Raw genomic sequence first — 27,935 nt, 5'->3', positions numbered from 1 at the left:
TGCTGAGCAGTGCTGCCTGTTTCTGCCCTCACCCTGCTTCAGGACTTCAGAATGGAAATCATTCTCTGAAGGGTTTTCCATTTCTTTGCTTTAGCCTTTCCCACTTCCTTTTCCTCCTGTCCTTTCCATTCCCATGACTCATGCAATTTTGTTCCCTTTCTCTGTTTTGCTTTTATATAATACTGCTCATCTGGCCCATTTCTAGCTCCTCTCCACTCTTAATTGCTTTGACGACAGGAACTCTTCTGTCTCCCAAAAAGTACCTCTTGTCATGTTTGCTTATCACAAGGATTTTTTTGTAAGCTTAGCAACACCTTTCGATCACCTTCTTCATTTCAACTACATGTGTTATTCCATCACAAAATATCCCAAAGGATTGTAGGGGGACTTCTAAAGATTTTGCCTCTCTTAAAATAGAGACAAAATAGACAATTGGACAGAGACAGCTTCTATTAATACAACCGTTAATGCTGTTTTCTTCCCTTCAAACTCTATCATTTATATCTGTGTTTGTTTTTGTATCACCCTAAAAATTAATTGAGGCAAAAACCATTCATCTCCTTGTTCTTAGAACAACCAGAGTAAAATCTTGACCAAAATCATAGAATCATTTGGGTTGGAAGAGACCTTTAAAGGCCATCTAGTTCAACCCCCCTGCCATGGGCAGGGACATCTTCAACTAGATCAGGTTGCTCAGAGCCCCGTCCAACCTGGCCTTGAACATTTCCAGGGATGGGACACCCACCGCCTCTCTGGGCAACCTGGGCCAGTGTCTCACCACCCTCAGCGTAAAACATTTCATCCTTATATGTAGTCCAAAAAACTCCCCTCGTTTAATTTAAAGCCATTACCCCTTGTCCTATCGTAACAGGCCCGGATAAAAAGTTTGTCCCCATCTTTCCCTTTAAGTACTGGAAGGCCGCAGTAAGGTCTCCCTGGAGCCTTCTCATCTCCAGCCTGAACAACCCCAACTCTCCCAGCCTGTCCTCATAGGAGAGCTGCTCCAGCCCTCTGATCATCTTCGTGACCTCCTCTGGACAAGCTCCAACAGGTCCATGTCTTTCCTGTGCTGAGGGCCCCAGAGCTGGATGCAGTACTCCAGGTGGGGTCTCATGAGAGTGTAATAGAGGGGCAGAATCCCCTCCCTTGCCCTGCTGGCCATGCTTCTTTTGATGCAGCCCAGGATGCGGTTGGCTTTCTGGGCTGCAAGCATACATTGTCAGCTGACATCCAGCTTTTCATCCACCAGTACCCCCAAGTCTTTCTCCTCAGGGCTGCTCTCAATCCCTTCATCCTCCAGCCTGTATTGATACTGGGGGTTGCCCTGACCCAGGTGCAAACCCCTGCATTCAGGCTTGTTGAGCCTCATGAGGTTCACACAGGCCCACTTGAGCTTGTCCAGGTCCCTCTGGGTGGTATCCCATCCCTCAGACATGTCAACTGCACCACTCAGCTTCGTGTCATCTGCAAAGTTGCTGAGGGTGCAGTCAATCCCACTGTCTATGTCATTGATGAAGCTATTAAACAGTACTGGTCACAGTACAAACCTCTAAGGGACACCACTTGTCACTGATCTCCATCTGGACATTGAGCTGTTGACCGCTACCCTCTGAATGTGACCATCCAACCAATTCCTCATCCACCAAACAATTCACCCATCAAATCCATATCTCTGCAATTTAGTAAGAAAGAAGTTGTGGGGGACTGTGTCAAAGACCTTAGAAAAATCCAGATAGATGACATCCGTAGCTCTTCCCTTGTCCACTGATAAAGTCACTCCATCATAGAAGGCCACGAGGCTGGTCAGGCAGGACCATGGTGAAGCCATGCTGGCTGTCTTGAATCGTCTCCCTGTCCTCCATGTGCCTTAGCATAGCTTCTAGGAGGATCTGTTCCATGATCTTCCCAGGCACAGAGGTGAGGCTGACAGGTCAGTAGTTCTTGGGGTCCTCCTTTTTACCCTTTTTAAAAATGGGTGCAATGTTTCCCTTTTTCCATTCACCAGGGACTGCCATGACTTCAAATATCAGGGAGAGTCACTTGGCAACTACATCAGCCAATTCCCTCAGGACTCTGGGGTGCATCTCGTCAGGTCCCATAGATTTACATATCTTCAAGTTCCTCAGGTGGTCACGAACCTGATCTTCCCTTACTGTGGGAGGGACTTTGCTCCACCAGTCCCTGCCTTGCTGTCCATCCACTGGAGAGGTGTGAGGAGAGAAGTTGCCAGTGAAGACTGAGGCGAAAAAGTTGCTCAGTCCCTCAGTCTTCTCCTCGTCTGTTGTTACCAATTTGCCGGTCGTGCTCATCAGAGGTAGTACTTTTTATTTGACCTTCCTTTTCCAGCTGACATACCTGTAGAAGCCCTTATTATTATTCTTTGCATCACTTGCCAAGTTCAGCTCCAGCTGTGCCTTGGCCTTCCTAACCCCATCCCTACACACGCGGGCAGTGTCCCTATACTCTTCCCAGGATACCTGTCCCTGCTTCCACTGCTTGTGCATTTCCTTCTTGCCCTTTAGTTTGACCAGCAGCTCTCGACTCAACCATGCCAGTCTCTTGCCTTCCTTTCCTGATTTGTTACTCCTGGGGACTGAGAGCTCTTGCGCTCTATGGAAAGTGTCCTAAAAGATCTGCCAGCTCTGTTCTGCTCCCTTGTCCCTGAGGGCAGTTTCCCAGGGAGTCCTATTGACAGACTCGTTGAAGAGCTGGAATTTTGCTTTCCTAAAATTCAGAGTCCTGACTTTACTCTTCACCTGCCCCTATCCCTCAGGACTGCAAACTCCACCAGTGCATGATCACTGCAGCCCAGGCTGCCTCCAATCTTGATGTCACTGATTAGCGCCCTTGTGTTGGTGACCAACAGGTCCAGTATTGCACCCCCTCTGGTAGGGCTGTCTATTATTTGGCTTAGGAAGTTACCCTCAATGCATTCCAGGAATCTCCTGGATTGGCTACAGCTTGCCATGCTACTTTTCCAGCACATGTTGGGGTGGTTATAGTTCCCCAGCAGGACAAAAGCCTGTGAGCGCGATGCCTCCTGTAGCTGGAGTAAGAAGGCTTCATCACTAGGCTCTGCTTGATCAGGTGGCCTGCAGTAGACACCAACCACAAGGCTGCCTTCGTTGCCTCCGTCTCTCATTCTCACCCATAAGCTTTCAGCCTGCTCACGGCTATTCTTCCGAGACAACTCTTCATACTCTGTCCATTTCTTGATGGGCAACGCCTCTGCCCCTCCTTCCTTGCCTGTCCCTTCTGAAGAGCCTGTAGCCATTGATAGCCACACTCCCGTCATAGGATTTGTCCCACCAAGTTTCAGTAATGGCAATCCTTCAGGCATTGCTATTATTAGCAATAATACTCTTTTCTAGAGCGTTTCGTTCCATATCGCTAAGGAAATTTCTCTGTGAACTTCTAATTCTTGTCATTGGGACAGGCTATCCTAGAAAGATGGCACTAATAACGTATCATGTATTTAACCTTACGGCTTTGCAAAACCTAGTACCATGATTTAAAATGTACCTTACACTGCATTCAAAATTGCGTATTGGGGCTTTCAAAATCATCCCAATTTCTTATGTTTCTCGCTCTAATCCTAGTTTGTTTTATTGTCTCGCCTGGCACAACCTTTCCTCTTTTCTGTATTTCTTTTCCTCCATTTTTTGAGGTGTCATTTTTTCCAGGTTCCAAAACATAACAGTGGGATTACCTTCTCTTGTTTCCCTGGTCTACCAAGACTCCACTTGTATTTGTTGGAAATCTTGCTACCTCCTTCATCAGTGGCCTCTGTCTTTTAAAATAATTACTGTCGATCTAGTCTTTCCATGCTAATTTATCCTCATCTCTGCATTTTAGAATTCCTGTCTCTAGTGAGTCTGCCTTAACAAATTCATTGGGTGGGAAAGCTCTTCAAAATTGTCCGTGTGTATTGCTAAGTTTATTATAATGTTGAGATTATTATAACATTTGTCCTTGGGCTTAATCGGGCCCAGTGCAGTAGGTGTCTTTCCACAAAGTCATATGAATATTTGACCAGCTAGAAACAAAATGAATATATTTGCTTTATACCCAATGTCATATTTTATCCTGAGGATGTGGGATGAAGGCAAGGGAGGGGAAGAGGAGGAAACAAAAGGAAATATTTGTAGACTTCATGTTTGGTTAATACACAGCAAAAGAACAGCCTAGGCAGAAAGAGGGCAGTTTTTCCCACCTAACCTAGCCAATGGGCTTGGGGGTGGTCCCAAGGGGAGGATTTCTACCTAGTAGCAAGATGGCATTTTGACAAGTGGCACTCCATGAATAATTATCTACTCTGGCAAGGAGTCTAGTGCTGAGCACTTGGAATATTTTCAGCAGGATAATATTCACTCTGCAGTATGAAATGTGTTAATAGGTTTGTGTACTCAAAACTCAGGTCTGCCTTCAGACCAAGTCAAACATAGAATCATAGAATGGTTTGGGTTGGAAAGGACCTTGAAGATCATATAGTTCCAAACCCCTGCCATGGGCAGTGACACCTCCCAATAGACCAGGTTGCTCAAAGCCCTGTCCAACCTGGCCTTGAACACCTCCAGGGATGGGGCCTCCACAACTTCCCTGGGCAACTTGTTCCAGTGTCTCACCACCCTCAGAGTGAAAAAATTCTTCCTAATATCTAATATAAATCTCCCCTCTTCCAGTTTGAACCCATTCCCCCTTGTCCTGTCACTACATGCCATTGTAAAAGGTCCCTCTCCAGCTTTCCTGTAGGTGCTCTTCAGATACTGGAAGGCTGCTATAAGGTCTCCCCGGAACCTTCTCTTCTTCAGGCTGAACAACCCCAACTTTCTCAGTCTGTCTTCACAGGAGAGGTGTTCCAGCCCTCTGATCACCTTCGTGGCCCTCCTCTGGACCTGCTCCAACAGGTCTGTGTCTTACCTATGTTGGGGGCTCCAGAGCTGGATGCAATATTCCAGGTGGGGTCTCACAAGAGCAGAATAGAGGGGCAGAACCCCCTCCCTTGCCCTGCTGGCCACACTTCTTTTGATGCAGCCCAGGATGTGGTTGGCCTTCTGGGCTGTAAGCGCACATTGCCGGCTCACGTTGAGCTTTTCATCAGCCAACACCCCCAAGTCCTTCTCCTCAGGGCTGTTCTCAATCCATGCCTTGCCTAGCCTGGATTTGTGCTTGGGATTGCCCGGCCTACATGCAGGACCTTGCACTTGGCCTTGTTGAACCTCATGAGGTTCACATGGGCCCACTTCTTGAGCTTGTCCTGGTGCCTCTGGATGGAATCACTCACCTCCAGCGTGTCGACTGCTCCACACAGCTTGGTGTCATTGGCAAACTTGCTGAGGGTGCACTGAATCCCACCATCCATGTCACCAACACAGATGTTGAACAGCGCTGGTCCCAGTACTGACCCCTGAGGAACACCCCTTGTCACTGCTCGCCACTTGGACATGGAGCCATTGACTGCAACTCTTTGAGTGCGAGCGTACAGCCAGTTCCTTATCCACTGAGTGGTCCATCGGTGAAATCCCTGACTCTCCAATTTAAAGACAAGGATGTTGTGCAGAACAGTGTCAACTACTTTGCACAAGTCCAGGTAGATGACGTCCGTTGCTCTCCCCTTATCCACCAACACTGTAACACCATTGTAGAAGGCCACCAAGTCATGATTTGCCCTTAGTGAAGCCATGCTGGCAGCCACCAACCACCTCCTTATTTTCCATGTGCTTTAGCAGAGTTCCCAGGAGGATCTGCTCCATGATCTTGCCGGGCACAGAGGTGAGACTGACATGTGCTGTTGTTACCAGAAACAACCAGAAAAAAAAAGACGCAAACTGTTTTTTGCAGGGAATGTAAAACGGACATTCTTTAGATAGCAGCGCACAACGCCAGTTTGTTTTTGTGATACCACCCTCTGAACAAGATGGAGTTCAGAAACAAAAAGATGTGTTTGAGGATGAGTGTGTTTTGGATCCACCTTCTTATAGGAAAGGTCCCACTACAGCTACTACTCTGCGTGCATGCCAAACAGCACTTCATGTCATGGGGAGGTCTACTGATTTCAGTAAAGTTACTGCCAGAAGAAAGTATTGCTATACCCAGGAGAATGCACTGAAATCTAACTAATTTTCCTATCGAGCTACTAACACTTACTGAAGCTCTTGATCTTTCTGTAATGTAACCCATTAGTGACTTAAAGTTTCTCTTCCTGTATTCAACATTTTGTCTTCTATGCAGTAGGCAGAAAAATACCAAGTGATGTCAGCCTGGAACAAAGCATTTCCCTAGATGTATATTTAAAAGAAAATTATTTCCTTATATAATTCAGGCAACTATCACATACCACGGCTTTCCTATCAAGCCAAATTTCACAAGGATTCCTGTTGGGGATGCATATTTATTCTACTTTCCTGTCTTTTTTGAATGATAAATACTCATTCCTCCTCTTCTAGGCATACTCATTAATCTGTTTGTCAACAAATTGAATGCTGTTATCTTGCCAATGCTATTGTTTCCAACTGCTTAAGTGCTCTGGTGCCTCCCCATGCACTCGGAACACGAGGATGCTGAATGTTTATTAATACAGAGAACTTGTATTCTGAACAAGACAAAAAACCAAGGCAAGAAAAGATTTGTGACGTGGCAGCTGTGGGTGCTCACTGGTGTGAGCTTTCAGGAGATGCCCTAGAATGGTTTGGAGCGAAAGGTACTTTGTTTAGACAATCCAGAATGCTAAAAAGAGTGGGATTTGCCACTTATCCAGCCCAAGCAGTTTGGACTTCTCTCATGGTGAGGAGATACTGAAACACTGATCTCCCCATTTGGATGACTGCTTCACCTGCTAGGGATAGAAAAATAACCCTCATGGCTACTACTGAGCCCGCAGTGGCTGGAAATGCAGCTTGGAGAGAGCCTAGCTGTGGCTGGCATCCTGGATCAGGGTCAGGCTCAAGCCTCCCTGTGGGTCCCCACGTATGCCAAGGCAGAGATCAGGACATGTGACAGAGTGTGAAAAACAGTAAGGCACTGTGTGAGTTTAAGCACTGCTAGAGTCAGCTGGTATCTGGGCAGTATTCAAGGATGTTAATTTTAGACTTCGTCACTGAAATTCCTCCTATGTCCTGCCTCAGCTTCATGCCTTTCTGGATCTATTCCCCTGTGCCCTCATCACAGCCAGGTCAATTTGAAGAACTGCTCAGTGACTCAGCCTGCAATAACTTTAAGAGCTAAGTGCTTTTGCCATCTTTCAGGAGACAATCCTGAAATGAGCACTGCTGCACCATCGCAAATTAAGGCTTTGGTGACTGAAGGTTTTCTTAAATACTTCACCCATTCTCTGTTCCACACTAGTTTCTGAGGTCCGCTGGCAAATCTTTTTTATGGCAGGCTTTTCTTGGCTATCAACTTTAACCTCTGGAAAGACTCAGCAGTTCTGGAGTCAGGTGCACTAAGAGAAGACTTGGCATGCAATTTGAAGTCATGTATTGAATAAGATAAAAATTAAATTGTGAAAATAAATGTGTACAACAAACAATTGGAAAGTCAGCTTTCGTGTAATATTATGGGTTTGATACGCTTTGCCCTTTGGCTGTGTGTTCCTAGCACAGACGAGTACTCAGTAACTGTGCCGCTGCAGCTGCATGCTATAAGAAAATTCATTGCAATTCTCAAAAGTTGCTTTGCTTTGCTGTCTTCCTTATTAAAAAAAAAAAAAAAAAAAGAAAACAGAAAAAGGCTTTAGGGAAGGGAATTCAGCAGTTTTCTCAGGAACACCAAAACTAACATTTCTTCAATATCCTCAAACATTTTATTCTTCACCAGCCTTGGCTGGTTGGCTATTTCACACAATAATTATTTTCACTATGGAAAAGAAGTGCTTCTAGCTGTGTGCCATGTGTTCTGTTTTTCTGAATGTTCCTGGCATTGTCCCCTAGCCTATCATTATTAAATTCATGTTCCATTAATTTTACTCATCTTCCTACTAGCCAAGAAACCTTCAGCACCCACGGAAGAATTAGAAGATGCCAGCCTGCCAGCATCTGAAGACAGTCCACAAGCCTTACTTGTATCTGAATCCACAGATTCCCCCCAGAAACAGACGGAAAGAAACCCAGCACAGCTTCCCAGCCCTCCGTTGCTCCCAGCTCCACCACCTAAGGCAATCTCCAAAATCACAAAGAGCGTAACAGGTCAGTCATTACTGGTCAGTAAAGGCTTTCCCATCCTTTATGTGTTGTTCGCCTACACAGCACTGTATATAATTTTTTTCTTACGTCCCTTTTGAAGCCTGTTGCTGCAAACCTCTGTGAATCAGGCTAGTTATATTGAGTGAACAGAATGCTAATGATTTCCATAAACTGAGTGGTCCGGTTGCACGATAACAATGCAATGATCTTTGTACTTCACATATTTATCTGAATCTCTCCGGGGATTATTTGTTGCCAGTCTATTGCACTAAACACATGTCAAACAAACCAAACCAACTGCAAACACCTGCTGAATCAGGTGCTCATATTGATCTGTCATAAAACACAAGGAAGAATTAAATGTTTTCATTACCTCGACTTCTGCTGGATAACAGTACAACAGCCCAAACCAGGTTCAGGTCCATAAATTCTGTAGAGGTTTCTATCTGAAGGGTTTGCTCTCTAGGGTAAGTCTAAACGAGAGCTACGAAATCTGGTGTAGTTACACAGAACACACGTAAGTGACACACCTGGCTCCGACAAAGCAATCCTCCATGCCAGACTTCCTTCAATGTTTCAAGAGCAATTCCCCTGGGCCTGATTTTCTAATGTATTGCCAATGTTGTTACATTTTCCAACACTCTGGCACTGCAGAAAGGGTGTTAAAGCGAATATGATTTTAATTTGTTCTGATTTTAGGGCCCCTACATATGGTAAAAGCAGTTAAAAGGGCCTTATTGCAAATTAGAATCAAGTCCTGACATCTAAATGTCAGACCAGTTGGATATTTAGACTTTTAAATGACAGCCGTTATCTCAGCCTTGATTTGTATCCACACTCATCTACTGGCGCAAAGAATAGGGTTTTCAAAATCACCAGGAAGCAAAATATCAGAGGGGCATTGTGATCTGACCACTGGGGGTCATAGAAAATATTGGTGTTTTCAGTCTTTTTGAGTAAAATTACCAGTATTTGTTTTCCCTGGAAAACGTCCATATTTTGCCCATGCATAAGAGCTGGAAGAGTTTAAGTGGGAGCTGGCTTCAAAATGGTATCATAATGCTTCTTGGGAGCTGCTGTTCAGATTGCGTCAACATTCTCTGCAAGGAGTCGGCTCTAGCCTGCCCCTTCCACCGTGCAGCACGAACAGACACAACCAGGACACCCCTTTGACTTTGCTCAACTGATGAGCAGGCCATGCGCTGCGTGACCTATAGGCTATTTGGAAAACCTGACCCATAGAGGGGAACAAGATTACAGCTCCACCAGGTACTTCACAGCTTTTTGAGTCTAGATATTTTGCTGCTTAACCAAAGCGTTTTCCTAACATCCAAGATACTTTGAGTTTGTTATTTCATTCTCACCTAAAGTTTCCACAAAGAACAACTCTTAGTTTTCTCAATTACTCCAATAACTATAGACCCTTTATCAATAGTGATTGATTTGTTTATTTTTGTGTGGACATGGAGGCAGTGGGAAGTTAAGACTAAACAAATACTGTCAATGAGTGAAAGGGAATACAAATGTACAGGGAGAGAGAAACAAAGAGCAATTATGAAAGAAAAGGAAGATGAAGAGGTTGAAAAGCTCTTTTGTACTTCATTTTTCCCCCTTAACAATGTTAGAGATGCTGTTAGCAGAGGAATGAGGAATCAGCCAAGCACCAATTAATCACAAAGAGAGGGGGAACAGGGCAAGGTTCCAAGACATCACTTTGCAAGATTATTCACAGAACAGCTGTCATTAGGACAAATAAGGTGTGATCTAAGGAAACTCCCAATATTGGTCCAAGCTGCAATGAGGACAGAATTGGCCTTTGACCTGTTCCAGGAACAAGCTGGTATAAAGATAACAGTCTCCTCCCTTCCTGCTTTAGGGTTGAACTGAACGCAGGGATCTTCCTCTGAGAAAACACGGACACCCTCTCTCACAGTGCAGCAGTATAAAGTGGCTCAAGAGTTGTTTTTTTCATCCCCTCAGGCCATAATTTAATGGGAAATGATCAATCATAAATGTCCTCTGTGCGTCTTCGGAGGAGCACATAATCAAAATCCCCTTGAGTGCCAAAAAGACATATTTGCTTAGCAGGGGTTGGCTGTCTTCTGGCCACAGCAACCATCCTGATCAGCGCAGGAGGAGCTCCAGGGTGGGAGGGTGTCTCATTGCCAAGACATTGCTCACTGGGCACCTAGACACTTGAAGAAATGCCCTAATGCTTTCAGACATTTTCAGATTTTAAATAGTGTAACTTTCGGATTATCTTGACCCCTGTCACCTGGATGCATAGAGAGATGAATGAAGCTCTGCCAGTTATGGTTCTGGGTTTCATTGGAGAGAAATGTGAAAAAATACCTTCCAAAAATTAAGAAAATAATAAATTAGATCTTTCTTGGAATGACAGAGAAGATTGTCATATGGATGTAACTCTCCTCACTGAAGGAGAAATGTGAAAATGAGACCAGGCTTAATGTTGCCACTCAAAAAAAATTTCCATGTATGATTTTGGCTATGGCTACAGGAGCTCTCCTTCCCACTTGTGCTTTTGCGATGCTCTCAGAAATTCTGCTCTCCAGATGCCCAGCTCTGTTTTCAGCACCACCCTTACGGAACTGTACCAGATTTCCAGCGGTGAACTTAAGAAAAGGCATGTACCAGTGTAGTTGGTAACCATCATGCAGGATGATGGGTCTGAGAGGAAATATTTAATAACCGAAGCTGATAAGCAAACCTATTTTCACCCTCTCCAGTTTTCTAGTAAGTTACCGTGCTAATAGGAACCGGGTCCTTTTCACATGGGTATTCCAGGATGCTCCTGGCCTGAGCCGAGTTTTTCTCTGCTATGAACTGAAGTATTTATCTCAAAAGGAAGTGAAAAAAGTAAAAATGATCTGTGAAAACAAGTTTGTATGAAAGCTGTACAAACTGTGTCAGTTTAAATTCCTGTTTAAAACACTAGGTGGCAACAAGAGAAAAGAAATACTCGTCTGTATGAAGAGCTTGGATTGCCTTTTTACAACCGGACTGAGCTATTGGTGTAAACAACGCCATATGCCAGAGGCTTAGGATGGAGATATAAGGGAAAGCGGAAAGCGGAAGAGAACTGCAGAGCAGAAAAACTAATCAGCATCTTTTTTCAGGCCAGATGTTCAGTTGTCTTAAGAGTCTGAACCTATAAAATTTACCACCAGGGAAATGCCCACTGTGTTTTAGACTCAGGTGCTAGGGAAATCAAAGGCTATTTTCCAAGAAAATGCTTGCATGGCATAAAAAATATCTGCATCTGGGGGTAAAAAACGATTAGATTGTCCCACCCTTCCTTTCTCTTCTTAGTGCTCATCTTTCATTTGGATTTCATTTGACAAGTTTTCTTATGCGAACATTACCCTCATATTATAATGATTTTGGCATTTCCTCAGCTGGTATATTAAAGACAGAGGTCTAAGCTGTGCAGCAATCACAGAGGAGCAGATAATGATGCTGGTACATTCTGTCCTGACTGAGAACCACAGTGCATAAATTTTAATACAGTCTGCCAGAGTCCAGCAGAGAAAGTGCTAGATTGGAAAGCCACCGCAGTACAAGGCATCGGTGGTTAGGAGGAACATACTGGCAATCAAGAATACGTTGGTGGGCTGGGAAAAAGGAGAATCTGATACTGTGGGAAAGAGGGGAAATGGGGGAGGCATCTCGTTTTCTAGATGAAAGATCTGGATCTGCGTAGTATGAGTTGTTTGAATTCAGTTAGTTACTCAGCTTAACCAGTTACCTTCTAGCAAGAACAAAACATCACCATTTTCCTCTGTTCAACACAACAAATTAACTTCAGCACAGCCTCTGTGTGGAAAAAAACAAAACAAAACAAAACAAACGTTGCACAACCTCTTACCCCCTTGTGTTTTCACAGCAGGAAGCGAAATAGATGACCCAGCCATGAAATCTCCTCCTTCCACCATCCTGAAGAATTATGTTATTGTTGGTTCCTCCCAAATCTCAGGACAAGCTGCCCTCTTCCATCCCTCTGGCCAGAAAAGTTCAGATCCCCATGTCAGAGGACAGGTAACAACGCCAACCGGTTCTCCTCACCTCGCTGCCGTCCACCTGCCTTTACCTCCCAGCAGAGTCATTGAAGAACTTCACAGGGCTCTGGCCACCAAACACCGGCAGGACAGGTACCTACAGCCTCTTGGCTCTATGGGTGCATGAGGACAGTCATTCCACTAAATCATTTTTCTTGGTAAATGCCCCTAACCTGTTATCAGAATTTTATCTACTCCTACAGCTTGGGTTTGCCTTCCTCTTGGTGTCATTACTTTGAACATCCATCCCTGGTTCAAGTGCTTAATTTGGCAGTTACTTCAGAGTATGTTCTTCCTTTATAAGGAGGCTACTGTGACATGGAAGTATGTTTTCAAGCAGGTAGAATCATTTGATAATCCTTGACCTATTGCAAAAGAAAATCTCCCCACAAGATACCAAGTTAGAGTAGCTAAGGCAAATCCTGCTCTAAATATCAGTACTCTACAGATGAGAAATGCTACTATTTCAGTGTATGTCTCTTGGCTTATACATGAGCATATACGGTACCCATTTTTAATACAAATACTTGTGTGGAAGTACATTGGATACTTTGTCTGGTTTTCATTATAAGGCCTCCTGTGTATTAGAGGAGGACAGAGATAACCTTTTCCATCACAGAGCTTTGGAGTTAAGTTGGTAACATTTCTCAATTCCGTAACAGCTATTGTCATGGGGAATGGATTCATACAATATTATTTCCAGGCCCTGTTAAACCTTTGTCATGGTCATAAAATATCAGAATGGTAATATTTCATGCCATGTATGTTTTATATTAGAAGGACGTGCTGTGTGGGTTTTTTTTAATCAGTATAGTATAGCATGTGGCTATATATCAAAGAAATACATGAGTCACTACCCTTCCGTACCTTATTTTTATGACAGAGATAGGAAAGCAGGTCTACGTTAGCCATTCTCAACACAGTCTTGAGAACGCCATCCCGTGTCGTCCCATGTTGAACTCTCTGCCCTGGGCTTTATGAGCTACAGGACATCCTGCTCATTCTCATATAATGATAAGTTCCTCCTGTGGCAATAAAACAGTCTTTTGTAAAAACTGGGCTGTGCACCTTCCACCCACAGCTTCCATGGAAGAGAAAGCAAAGGCTCTCCAAAAAAAAGAGTGGATGTCCGTCCAACCAGAACATCTAGCATTGAGCGCAACAAAGAAAAGGAGAACTCACTGAGTTACAGCAGTGATTCAGAAAATAAGTGGAACTCAGTTAAAGAGTCGGATGAGAACAAAGAAAACATGATCATGAACTCAGAACTCAAGGAAGACTCTGTTTTTTATCAGGATGAGGAAGTTTTGAATGACTCCATTATTTCTGGTAAGGAAAGTCACTTATATTATGAAGATATACTATTGTAGCCTAACGGAATGCTCTAAACAAGGCAGCATGCAACAGAAAATACTGAGCAGTATAAATTCCTCTGTTGTCACATCAACTTTTTCAAGGAATCTTGGTGAAAAGCTAAAGTTAGATTCGATTCATAGTTATTTGTGATCTGTTTGTCTTGCTAGATACTGCACACTAAGATGAAGTTTAGACTTATGCTGATAAGTATTTGTATTTGTATTCTGTACCCTTTCAGTTACTTATGTACCCTTTGTACTACTGTCTAAGAACGGCAGCACTTGCAGACACCCCTCACTGTTGGCAGGCAAAGCTTTCTGTATCCCCGGTGCCGTGCTGTGGATGTTTTGGAAGCGTCCCATTTTAGGACTATTATCCCAGAGCAGTGATGGTACAGTGAAAAGTGGAAGAGACCAATGAATCTAGGAAGGACTAACATGCAGGGAAAATATCTTAAAGAAGAAAGTTGCATCTCCATTTGATCCATTTTACCCCCTTTTTGAGACATATGGGGAATGCATTGTATAATCCTGAGCAATTATTTAAGTGGGCTTTGGCACAATAATAATTTGTCATTAGAAAATTCGATTTTCATTCAAGCTTTTAATATTCTCTGTGTTATCAGGACAAAGATTCAGCCTGAAATGGATCCTTCAATGTCTTCATCAATGCGTTAAGAGGAGGCAGGAAGAGAAAAATTCATCAAAAAAGAAAATAATTGTTCTAACAGATAAAGGATGAATTTTAAAATTCCTATTAGGAAGTATAAGCCAGCACACAGGAATCATGAGTTCTGCTACTGTGTCTTAAGACACCTAGCAACAGAATAGACAACTGAGAAAAGGCAAAACAAAAGAGAATCCATTGCATATTTGCTGTGCATGTAAGGATAACTTAAAAATCACCTTTTAAGTTCTATCTTTCTTTTTTTCTGACTATGTGCTGTTTCTGATCATAAAAGTGGTCTCCTTTGGTATAAATTGTAAAAGCTAGAATCAGCCAGGCAAAAAATATGTTATCCCCTACTAGTAAAAATAAATCTGAATATTTTACTGTGGGAGATGAATACTCTATGTATTTAACAAAATAATTATTCACTGTCTGTGAACACAGAAATTATGATGATAGAAGGACATTGGTTATTGTACAAATTTCAGTGATATCTAGAAGCAGCTCTTGGCTTTCCACAATAAGTGTTAAAATTCTGAAATATTTCTGTTTACTACAGTTGAGCAACAGTGTTGCTGTATTGATGATGGTTTAAGAATGGTTTAAATGCAGCGTTATAGACTAACTGATGTAAAAGTTGGATGGAAAAGCCTATAGGACTAATTGGTGAATGTAATGAGATGAGGCTGATACATTCTTGAATGTTTTAGTGATAAGATTAATGGCCCAAATTTAAAATGTTAGGGGCCAGGACCACATACAGACCTGCTTCCCCAGTTCTCGTGATGGTGTGCTAGTAATAGAAGTGCACATGTAGATATGTAGACAGACAGTTAGATGCCTTATCTGAAAAGCTGAAAACTAAAAGGTTTGTTATGAAATTAGGTAGTGCAGTGATTATATACAGATTAGTATTTACATGCACTTGTACGCTGAGGGCAAAAAGAGCAAACGAAGATGGTTTAGCATTTGATAAAGAGGCTCCAGATATGAATACAATCCCTTTTTCCATGTAAAATACTTTCCAACTTCAACAAAAATAGTTTTTAGCAATAATTTTCTCTCATTTCTTTGTTTGTAGCTACACACACTTCTTCCTTGTAATCAGTTTATCTCACTGTTTGGCATTCAATTCTCTGCATCAATAGGCCCATCCCATACACCGCTAAAACTGATCCAAATCATCATAAGACTTGAGCTTCATGCATAAGGTCATTTTCTTTAAGATGGCCGAAGATCATTGTGGATTGCCTTGTCCTTGCAGGTTGTAAATCTGCAGTTTTGCAAAAGATCTAATTTCTTGGACAAGCCTGGTGCTTGCTCTGCTGGTTTGGGCACATTTTAAGGGCACGGCAAAAACCCAGGCCACACAAAGTTTCAGCTGCCACGGATGGGTACATGGCAAGCTGGGCAACAGGGTCGCTTAAACCACAGAAGTCGTGGTGCGGGGTGGTATAACCTCAGCCACGGAGAAGACAACAGATTTGGGGATGTGACCGCTGCCCATTTACTCAGTGCAAGCTGGGACATAAGAAGGCATTTCTGGTCTTGACACTGGGTGGCACTGCTTGTGCCACCATTCATTCAAATGCTTCCATTTGCATTTCACAGAGGAATGAGAGCTGCAGGAGTGACAGGGATAGCACCAAAATAATTCCCTGAAAAGCGCCAGACTCTTTCTAGTTTAAAGAATCCGGGCTGGTTTGCAAGTCAGGGGATAAAACTATCCATAAATCCAAAGCTGCTTTACAATTACTGTACTGCCTTAGCACATCACCAACTTTGCCATTGCCATTGTGATGCAGAACAGTGCATCTGTGCAACAGCCCTAAGGTTACAGGGAGATTGGTACAGGTTACAGATAAGTCTGGAAAAAGTGAGGAATTGTACCTTGGCTTTCCATTAGCACCCTACTCCATAAATCATTCTTTGAAACCTCTAAAAACACAAGGCAAGACAGTAGCCTTGTGCACGAGTTTAAAAAAATAACATAACTAGCATGTAGCCCCCAACTGATAACTCGCGCAAGCAAGGTCTCTCCATCAGCATGCAGCATTAGGCTTTGCCTTTTGCTTGATAGAAAGAACAGTAAACATACAGGAAATTAAATGTCATGATTCAACTGAATTAAACCAGGAACTTTTCTCAGGAACCTGCAGACCAAGCATGAAAAGGGTGTGAATTTTCAAAGCATTTATTGTTGACCTAGCTGAGCTGCTATAAATCTTGAAAAAAAGCCACAGCCAAGATCCTGCCTGAGATAGCTTGGCCGTGGGACAGATCGGCACTGAACATGCCTTATTGACCAGGAAAAACAACCCTAAGGAAGAAAATACTTGAATAAGGGTATTTGCAGGTTCAGTTTCCACTGAGATAGCGATCAGGAAGGAATCTGCCTCAGGGTGCTGAAGATGGATGTGGGGAAAACTAGTTTGGGGCTTTATTTCTTCTTTGTTCTTAGGTTTTATTCATTTGTTTATTAATTCTGAAACATCAGATATGGGTTCCTGCAGCAGGTGGAATAACAGAACTGCCCATCAGTCGGCCGGTCAAGATGAAAACAGATGAACTACACAGTGTTTCCTGGCGTGTCTCCCTGAAGGGGGTAATATCATCTCCCCCTTTTCACTTTGTTGGGCAGGTATTATTTTTCAGGAATTAACCCAATTGGGCAGGCATGGGGAACAGCTCCTTAGACTAGCAGATCAGCTTAATCCAGATCTCTTGCATTTTTATTTGGTGAAATACCCTAAAGATTAATCAGTGCACAGTGCATATGGACCATGGGAGTGGCTATAGCATAAGCCTTTTAGAAATCCAGACATCTGGACGAAGTGAGCACAGCTTATCCTGAGTGGGTTATATGCTCTCCACTCCTCTAATACAACAGCAGGATTTGGGTTAAAGTTGAGATTTTTCAGATGTAATTTGTGTTTTTAATTTCACAAAGTAGTAGACTCTTTCTAAGTATGCAGCCGAGCAGCCTGGGAGTAGTCAAGACCTTGTAGAGCTGCTTCATTTTACTTTGTTTCAAGCAAAATATTGCATTGTTCAGTCCCACTTTGAAATACAAGCCTCTAGGGCATACACTGAGCTAGCTTAGGCCAATGTCTCCACATCAGCTTCAAAACCTGACTTCTTGCAAAAAGGTCCAGTCTTGCCTGCAGAGCATGGGTGTCAGCTGGCTGTCCATGAGAGGAGGGACAGCAGAAAATGAGCCCTGACCTCATCCGAGCAAATAATCAATGTGATTTTAGTGCTTGTCCTCCCACAATTCAAAGATCAGGTGTCGTATGGTATGGCAAGTGGTTTTATAATGGCCTGAAGGGAGTAGGGATAGTTCTGCATGCTCATGCCTTTGCTGTCACCGATGAATGGGAGAATAACCGTTTATTCTCTAAACAAACTAAAAAAAGTGTTGACTACACATGTATAGAGCTCCCTTGTTTCCTTCTAAGCAGTTCTGGACAGAGATGTATGTGTGCGCTGTATAGTGTATACATACATTGCTTTCAGCGTACCCAGGATGCACTGAACTGCCTGCAAACGCGCTGCGCAGATGGCCAGCACATGGGCGGTACGTCTGTCGTGTTCTGGAGACATTGGGCTTAATGTGCACGTGCAGTCTCTCTGCAGCAATCTCCTGACATGACCAAATTCCTCTTACCGCCTGTTTAAAATTTCCAGGTGAAAATGAGAACATGTTCAGGGATACCTGGGAGTTTGCTAGCCCCAAACATGCTTCAGATTGTTTCCAGAAGGAATTCTGTTGGTTCCTGTGCTGTACGGATCGAGCATTGCAAACACCCACTCTGCACCCACTCCCGGTGAGGTGGAGGCTTGAAAAACCTTGACAGAGTCCCAAGCCCAGGCTTCGTGAGCCAAATGTTTCTGATGGAGCCGTATATTCAGTTAGCAGAAGGCTCTGCATGGCATCAGCCAAATCATTTAACTTCTTTACCCATCTGTTAAATGCATACCTACTACTTCAGAGGGCTGTGTGGTTTAATTTAATTAATGTTTGCAATAGACTTTGAAAGCATTAGGAGGAAGGTGTTAAACAAGGGCACAGCTTTTAGACTCTAAGCAAGGTTTTGAGCTGATTATGGTTTCTAAAAAGTTTAATTTTAGACCATTGCAACTATCAGGAGACTTGTCCCTGCTCACGCAGGGAGGCCGTAACTACTGTCTGCTCGTCTTCCCAACATGTACGCGTGGATGTGGTGTAGACTCCTCCCCTCTGCATAAGGAAATTCGAAATCAATAGTGATAATAATAATGTAGGCCCACAGAATCATAGCAAACAAAGCTCCAATATTTGGGAATGAGAATCTGTTTAGGATTTAGTATCTTGCCAAGCTCCGAGCATCCTTTAAAAAATAGACTTTAATCCTATCTCAAATGCCAAACAAAAATACCAATTAAATGTCATTTTCTTTAAAAATTAGATGACCTTTTCTAGAAAAGGTAAAGCATTAAATAAAAAACCTCCAAACTCCTTTAAAGTAAAAAAGAACCAAAACAAAATAACCTCCTATTACACACCGCGCTCCCAAGATGAAGCAAATGCAAAGATTTAAGTGTAGTTCCTGCATACCCTGACAATGCTCCAAACCCCATCTGGCTGGTGCTACTCTGCAATGATAATTTTCAGACTTTGCTGAAGTCCTGGACTGGACACCACAAAAGCCAGTACAGCACAGTAGAGGTATGCAGGGATCTGGCGTAAATTTACTTGCTTACAACCTACCTGTAACATGATTGCTGGAAGACTGTAGTCCTACCAGTACGACTCAGCAGCTCACTGGTTTTAATACCGCTTCCCTCTTCTTTTCCCCCCATCATAAGCAAGCTACCCCTCATCAAATATGGACAGCACCTCAGACTTTCAGTCTGCATTTGAAAATAAAGATGGCTTTCTACTTTACAGCCATTTTCCAAACACATGGCAAAATGGTTTTATAAGCTCAGGAGTCCAATTTTCATTTGTTTAGCTTGCTGAAGTCTAAACAGTTACACCAGAGATACAGAAATACCTGAGCTCAAATACAGTTCCCTCCAGTAAGAGTAAAGGGATGTTTCTAATGTCATCAGAGGGGCAGTATCAAGGACTCAACATCCAGCACACTCAAGAGCAGTAGCCTTCTACAGTTGCTGCAGTGGTCTCCTATGAATAGTTCTTTTGTAACGGCAATTTTTCAGGTTGCCTGGTTTGATGGAAAACATGTGGTATCATATTTTTACAATAAGCACAACAGGTCATGCAATCACAGTAAGTATTTGTGTCTCTTATTGCCCGCATGCCCAATGAAGTTGCCAGCATTCTGCAAATCATCGTAAAACCTGACCTTTTCTTTCATTCCTTGGAATATTTGCCCCTCCTCTCTTCAGAGGGAAAGGACTAATTTCAACAGTCTAGTATTGATTGCTAAATGATATTCTGTTGTGACACACACTGAACAGGATGTAGACATACGTAATGGCTTACATTTAGTGTTAGGAGTTACACACGGTGTCTGCTTGCAATTCTGATTTTCTAATTTCTAATGCCAGAAAACCAGAATAAGATTTAATATATATATATATTTATATGTGTGTGTGTGCATATATAAATAGACATATATTTTTATATATATCTGTGTGTGCATATATACATACATGCCAAGCAACAAGTTTGATTGCTTCAATTACCATTATCTGTTCCTGGTTACGCCTGGGGATCCAGAGAGGAAGGTGTGCCTGTCCCGGCCACTGCTGTCCCTCAGCAATCCAGTCCTTCTGCAAAGGAACTACTGAACGGTTCAGGAATAGGGATTGCTCTGGCCTTGAGGGATGCTCAGAGGACTGAGGCAAGATGCACAGCCTCTGCCTTCTAAACTAGTGACGTGAATCACGTCTCAGCTGCAAATAATTTTCACCTGAGAGCACTGCTTGCTTATAATGGATAACAAAGATAACAGAGGAATATGATCCTTCTGCATTTGTAAGCAGTTTTGTGTCTGAGCCCCGCACAATTATAGTGCTACTTACTTATATTAACGTGTAGAACTGCTCATTGCACACCACCATACACATCACTGTCGCTCTGTAGGTTTCCCCCTCTTCATATGTTCATGTTTCATCTCTAGGACCTGTCTTTCTACTAACTTTCTTTTCAATGCATGTCCCAGGTACTTTGCCAAGGAAATGCAAGAAAGAACTGCTGGCAGTAAAACTACGAAACAGACCAAGTAAGCAGGAGCTGGAAGACAGGAATATTTTCCCAAGGAGGACAGATGAGGAAAGACAGGAAATCCGGCAGCAAATTGAGATGAAACTCTCAAAGTAAGTCTATCTAAGAACAGGGAGGAACCTTCCTTCACAATGGAGCGTCCTCTGAGTATTGTCAGATGAGACACTGTCACCCACCCCCAAGTCCATTTCCTGCAGTGAATCATACACAAATAGCACATTTTCAGCTGTCAATCAGTCACCTGAAAAAAATCATAACTCCCTTTTCAGTCAGGATTCCCTTGTTTTCAATAGAAAACAGGACAGAAGTCAATGTGGGAGACAAAATTCTTCCAAATCTACCTGCAGCTCCACTGACGTAACCAAGATTTTGAGGTCCTCCAGAAAGGCTATTGCTTTAACAAAAATAATAATACAATTACGTATTAACTTGATTTTGCTTTGTCAGCACTAGCTGAATTTGAGGATAATGGCAATTGTTGTAGTTGCATATTTACTTGAACAAAGGAAAGCTGCTGTATGCATTGGTGGCTGTACTTCTGCTTAAAGGAAGAAGCAACTTCAGTGCCATTGCCTTCACGTGGGTAAGGTGTTTGTGCTGGTCCAGCTGTAAGGATGGCAGGGATGCTTTGGTTTTGATCAGTAACCAGGGCAACAGGGTAGAGCTGTGAGAGAAACATCATTACTGTGGCGTGTAGCCTAAAGCAATGATTTAAGGTAACTGTGAGGCTCAGACTGCACCATTTGGTTTTTGTGTGTGTTTTTTGAGAGCTACATTTGGATATCTGCAACATGAATATTTTAGATGAGACAAAGTGGATTGTTAAATAATCTGTGCTGTGCCTGCCCACACTGGGACAGTGAGCACTGCTTGCCGCCAAAATGCTTGGAATCAAATTAAGAAACATGAACAGAAGTTCATTTTCAAGGCTTATTAAATATTAAATATCTCAAGCCTCTCCTGAAAGAAACATTTATTGATATTTAGGCTAGCTCATTCATGTGTGTGCATTTGATTAAACTTTACCTCAGGGGACAGGGAATGAGCACGCATGTGGATCAGAGCACAAGTCCTAATGGACCAGAGTTTACCACACTTGTCCTCAGCTGAGAAATGAGCTGCTGAATGAACAGATGAGATTCGGGGTGCACCTCATGGTGCCCCTGCAATGTTGGAGATGGAATAATCACCTTCCTCCAGTCTCAGTGATTGCTGTTCATTCTTTGTAGCATGGTAGCACCTTACACCCAAAGGAGAACAGTGCATTATGCCAGTGACTGCACAAGACAGAGCAGATGACAGTCCCCGTCACACAAACCAGGTACATCCCATATAACTAGAAAATACCACATTACAATTTACATTAAGTTCCAAGAGTTACAGGCAGAGAAATTCATAGATATGCCACATTAATACTCGTTGTCTTAGAAAGGAAAGTGCGATGGACCTTGACCATGGCCTTGATCATCTTGACCTTGCAAGCCTTGTGTATTCACATCAGGGAAATATTTCAAGCTGCACTCTGATATTGTTAATTCCAGTATTTTGGCCAGTCAATTGCTCGTTAAATGTCTTCACAGGTCAGGAGCCTAATTTTATGGCTCTAAAATAAACAAAACTGGTTTCCACCCCACTGCATCCCTAAAATCAAGTTGGACCATAACAGAGTATTCACTGTGTGAGAAGATTATCTCATTCCAGCCACACCTCATATTGCTGAAAGGCCTGGAAGGTCACATCTCTTTTCAACACAGCCTGACTTCTCCCAGTGTGAAAGGTCTAATGAATTGCAGTTTCAGGTGGTATAGCTGTGGGCTTTATCCCTTTCTTTTCATTTACCATTTAGCTTGCTTAATAATGAGCCTAAAGAATTATTTTAAAGGAGGCACACCTAAAGTCCAGTGTCAGTACAAGGACTTAGAAAGGAAACTGCTCTGCTGGTGAAGAAGAGGGCTGGTCATTACTAGAAGCTGGGAAGTGTATTGTCCGTAGGTAAGCGCAGTGAAGGAAGCCTCCATACCGTCTGCTGTGGGCTCATGGAGCAATCTGTGGTGCAGGCTATTCGTCTCATTGGTGATGTCTAGAGGATGGCTAAAAGCCATCTTTGTTCCAAGTGCTGGAAGACAGGCTTTCACTTAGTTCCTTCCTCCTGGAACGTGGAAGATTCGGCACAGCTCAGGGAACAGACGGTGCAGAGATTGCTGGAATAGCCAGGAATGGCAAAACAGATTGGAAGCAATCTCCCACACAACTTCCAGCACATATGTGCACTGGCAGAGCTCTGCTTAGCTTTTAACTCATCCACCAGAATAGAACATGACCATGCAAACAAGCTCAGGTGGTGGACACATGCAGGAAAATATTTACACTGGGAAAAGAAAGTACATGTCCCAAACAACAACAACAAAAGAAGTAAAAATGGGTAGGGGTAAAGGCCAAAGAGTCAAAGCCCTAGAGATATCCCTCTGGAATTTCTGATTAGGACTGACTAGGTCTCACCCCACAAAACCCAGACTACCCCAGCATAACCCACAGTGGCATGGAAGTGTAACCGCACTGGGCAGAGTGAAAATCTTGCCTCTTTAAACCCATTCATTGTACTGGTATATGTGGCAGGATAGTCTCTCCTTCTGTCTTTGTGACAACTTGCTAAGCGTTCAGGTGAGAAGCACTGACCAGGAAATGGGATACCATAGAAATGTCTGGTCTCTGTATGATTTTGCCACTACCTGTGCTGATAAGAGCAGGTTGCTGCTGCTGCTGTACCAGTAACGCTTTGATAGCAGCAACAGGACTTGCCGGCTCAGCTATGTACCACGTGTACCATCAGGCTACAGAGCTGTACTTTAGCACAAAATAATGTATGGGCAGATTAGTCAGTAGTTATATGGCTGTCTGCATAAGAATGGCAAGAAAACAGGCAGTTGTTTTCAAGATCAATATTTTTTAGCACATTTGTAGGGATTTGAAAGTCTAGAGCTGTCTAGCAAATTGCCTCAGTCCCACAGCTAACACAGCCTGGCTCTGTACTCCAGAGGGAAAGCTATGCTGACGTATATAATGTGCAAAATATACCGAATAATAGTGTCTATCTAACTTCAAAAACGGGGACACAAAAGAATAACTTTTTCTCAAAAATGCTGTATTTTTAAATGGTTGTGGTTGTAATACATTTCAACAGTAGTTGTGAACCTGTTGAGAAAACCAACTCTCTGCTATCGTGCTGATGGGTGTTTATGCAGTCAAAGCTAAAATCCCTATTTTTCTTCCCTTTCCCACTCATTGCATCTCAGAAGAGAGATCGAGGAATTCTGTTAGATCTTTTGGGCCAGATTCTACTTTAACAGCCGTGCAAGTCCTCTGACTTCAGATTTCTTATTGACTGACAGCGGCATGAGTACCGATTCAAGTATTCATTTATGTGCATTGCTGTTTTTGAAAAGTGTATTTCCCATATTTCGCGCTCCCAGCCAATTTAGTCTACCACTTGTTGCCGTGGAAACATGCACTTCTCCTTCCTCCTCCTCCATCCAAAATGGCAGTATTCCATTTTCCCCTGATTTCCCTTTCCCGTAGTGTTTTCTCTTACCAATTCATGCATCCCCAGTGTCCCGGGCCATGGTGCGCACTTGCAACATTCTACTGTGCATTAGGCAACAGGGCTCCCAACAGGTCCTGGTTCCCATTATCATGTGTTCGGCATGCAGATAATAAGCCCTCAGTGGAAATCAGTGAATTGAGAGCTCTTTGTGTCAAGAGGCAGAAGAGACATTTGCAAGTACGATTATTTGCAATAACTGCTTTCTGCCTTACAGTCTCACTTTGTTCTAGAAGCGGTTTATGCTGAAACTGGAGGAGTAAAATAGTCGCTAGGCTGAAGAGTGATGCAGGAAAAGGTTGTTTAATTGAATTTGATATCTGACTGTTTAGAAAGTTAACGTTTGAACTGCCTGGGTGGCTGGTACTTCTCAAGTATGCCTTGGATAACCACAGTTAAAGACACTCCATTATTACTTAATGTTTCAATGAAAACATGAATTCCCGGAAAAGATTATACTTGTAATTTTCACTTCATGTTCTGTTTCACCTCCTTGGATATTTGCATAAGTAGACACGATGCATTAAGCGGCACTTAAAAGATCGTGGAGACAGGAATTCAGATACTGAAATGTGGGCATCAAAGGAGTCAGACAGGAAGAATGATGGTTTTGTGGACACAGCGGAACCAAAACTTGAGCACCTAAAATTGATCTTTACCACATTGAAAATCTTGGCATGGGTAAGCGGATCATGCTGGGGCAAGGTTTCTTGGCAACGTAAAGTGAAAAAGGAGGCATCTTTATAGAGTGCTTCACCACATCTGGAAATCTGTAGTTCTAGTGCTGCCCTGAGGTTCTTGGAAAGGCGTTTTTGATTTGACGTGCCCAGAAACTGCAGACGTAGCTAAATGCACACCCAGATTAGACACTGGTTTGTACCTCAGCCTCATGTAGCAGAGCGTGAAGTTCACAGTGCTGCTGGAGACAGAACAATACCAAGCAAACCGCACCTCGGATTTGCAGCCTAAAAGCATAAAGCATGACAGTTCAACACAGAGCAATGATAAAGGCAAATTTTACCTATTGATGAAAAAAAAGCTGTGACCCACTTCCCAAGAACGGCATGTCCCATGCCACTCCCTCACAGAAACATCTTAGTGCAGCTTTGCTCGCTGAAAAGGCATCAGCCCTCCAGACCAAGAGATTTGGGAGGGGAAACTGGGCTGAATCTACAGAACTTTGGGGAACATTTTATTTGATTTTGACCAAAAAGGGGGGGGAGATACAACCTACGAGTGGCCCCAGCGCTGTAATTACGTAGATACTGAATGGAGCCCAGTTTAGAGACTAGCCTAAATTCACCTGGAGATTATCGAGGTTTTTTGATGAAGCTCCGACTGTGCTCAAACTCCCACTTGCTGAACTAGAAATCGGGGAACTGCCCTGGTTTCAGAAGGCGGGGAAGACATGACACAGATTTATTCCAGAGGCAGAAAGGCAGGGGCAGGCACAAAGAAAAGATCAGCTGTCACCACTAATTAGGTGTGTACAATTTAATGCATTTCGTTCTTATTTGGCAGGAATCATCCAGGTAACCTTGTCACTGATGCTAAAAATAACCCCAGCGAGCGCAGCGTGGGCGTCTGTGAAAGCCTCAGCTCCTCGCATGAGACGGGAGCTATATATAGAGCTACAATTTAATTCTGTGGGCGTGTGTGTAAGCCGAGGGAGTCTCCTGTTCTCCTTGCTCTGCACTAGACAGCAGGACGAGATGCTGGCAGCGGGACCAGCTGGGGGGTTGCTGTTGGAGATTTGCATGTGGATGCAGTATTTTATTAACGGTTTGCACAGTGCCCGAATGCTCTTTAAACCTGGTGCTGTGTGAGGATTTGGGATTGTTTTTCATCTTTTCTCCCTTTTCTATTATGGGCTCAGCTTTTCAGGCTACAGAAAATAAAAATATTGTGTGGGGTGAGGGGAAAGGATTGGAAAAATGGGGGAGGTGTAAGTAATCGTGGAGATTTTTTGGAGCTGCCTCCAGGATTTAGATGTAAGGGTCCCATAGGCATTAATATTCCCCATGCCTTTCCTTGGTGTCAGACAGTGACACACAGTTGGAAACCCTGTTATGTGCCCAGTGACAGAAAGCACCAGCCTTAGAGTCAAGGGGGCTGAGGTTTAGTGTCTGCTGCCAGAGTTACTCTGAGACAGTCTTCAAGGATAACAATCAGGAGGAAAGGGAGAAAGCTCAAGTTTTGTTAACGTCTCCAAGCAATGAGTCAGTTTAGCCTTCTTTTACGGGGCTTTTCAGGTCCAAGGGAGCTGCGATGCAGCTCAGATACGTGTATTAGAAGAGGTTCGTGTACATCTGTACATGCCATACCTTGACTACCCTGTCCCTTTCTCTTACGGACTGAACAGCTCTTGGAAAAAGCAGCATTTGTTCCCTTTCTTGTGTTACACTTGCAAAAATAGAATCAGCTTCACTAATGTGAATCCCTGGTCAGCAAGTAAGAAAGAAACCTAACCACCATGAGTGTGTGATCATAACGGACCCTCTGGACAGAAGCTCTTTAACCAGAGGTGCTTGCTTGCTTCAGTAATGAAGCACAGTGCGTGCACAATTAATTATGGAGCACCCTATCAGCTCTGGGCAGGAGCCGTGATCTGCAGATGAACCAGAAAGAGCAATTTGCTGTCTCAGACCAGCCCACAGCATGTTTGGCAAGAATTTTTGAGCACGCTAATTCACTTATAAAGGGCTGCAACAGAAAGGACTTAGTCCTGTGCATTAGTTTTTGATTTGAACAATATGCACACCACTCAAAGCTGCTGTCAGTGCAGGTTCGTATCGCTAAGGATTCAGTATTTGCCTCCTGTTGAATATGTTGGGTATTTAGTTTGTGCTAACACGGGAAAGTGTCATTGCAGAGGGCAGTTACTTCTGCCTGGGGACAAGAAAAACTTTCACACGTCTGAGGCAGAGCTGCCGAGAGATTGTCTTCTGGGAAGACACTAACTCCTTGCACTGCTCTGTTCTACTTCACTGGCTCCAGTGCCGGGAATTCATAATCAAACATGTTTTCCATGGCACAGGGAAGGCAAGGGCAGCAGGTCAATGCACAGCGGGGAAGGGAAGAGCAGAGCAGGAGGTGTAAACGCAGAGAGGAATATCCAGGGCCTTTTCTGGGGCACAGAGTCAATTCCTCGAATAGGTCTTCTAGCAAAAGTGGTGTATGTGAAACCAGAAATAAAAAAAAACAGGGTTCAGAAAGCTGTAATGTATCACAAGGGAGCATAATTATGTAAATAAACTTGCAGGAAAACTGCTAAAGCAAGTGTAATTAAGTAAGGAAAACATTTTAGGGAAGAAAACAGTGCACTTCTTTTGCCCTGCCAAAATGCCTACAAATAGCAGCATCTGTTCTGGCTCAGATCTCAGAAAATAGGCATCTACACATCTGGGCCCTCACCCTGTAAAGTGACAAGAGTCATAAAACAAAACGGAAATCTGCAGAAAGCCAATAATGCTCTGTAATGCTTCACCTTACACTGGATTATGATTCAGGTCCTTAAGTTAGTTTGGATCTGCAGCACAAGTAATTACAGAGAGACATTTAATTTAATTTGCAGAGCTTAATCGATAGGGACCAAAGTAAGCTGCTCTGGTTGTCACAGCCATTTGTGCTGTTTTATGACAAAAACCTGACCAGGACAATGTGCTGTAGCAGTTGTGAGCTACTGATACCCCAAGGGTTGAGCAGGGATTCAGGCATTCATGGCGGCAGCCCTCACCATTTGTGGGTACGGTCACTGTGTTGCAGAGATTACTTAGGAGTAGTTTTTTTGTTTTAAACCTGTTCGTGAAATTCAGGAAAAATGT

The 27,935-nt window shown here is 43.2% G+C and overlaps 1 protein-coding gene across 1 annotated transcript in view; it reads left to right on the top strand.

The window, feature by feature from the left end:
• PHACTR3 (phosphatase and actin regulator 3) overlaps positions 1 to 27,935 on the top strand; it is a gene marked incomplete at both ends in the record, with an annotated part of 115,304 nt that overhangs the window by 67,271 nt on the left and 20,098 nt on the right. The window contains 4 exons of the mRNA XM_082490929.1: positions 7,980 to 8,183; positions 12,085 to 12,349; positions 13,338 to 13,585; positions 20,452 to 20,605. Coding sequence (XP_082347055.1) covers positions 7,980 to 8,183; positions 12,085 to 12,349; positions 13,338 to 13,585; positions 20,452 to 20,605 — 871 coding nt within the window. The remainder of the gene's footprint in view (positions 1 to 7,979; positions 8,184 to 12,084; positions 12,350 to 13,337; positions 13,586 to 20,451; positions 20,606 to 27,935) is intronic.

Source organism: Vanellus vanellus (assembly GCF_965231255.1).
Source record: "Vanellus vanellus genome assembly, chromosome: 15".
Lineage (NCBI taxonomy): Eukaryota > Metazoa > Chordata > Aves > Charadriiformes > Charadriidae > Vanellus > Vanellus vanellus.
This window is presented reverse-complemented; position numbering and strand designations above follow the sequence as displayed.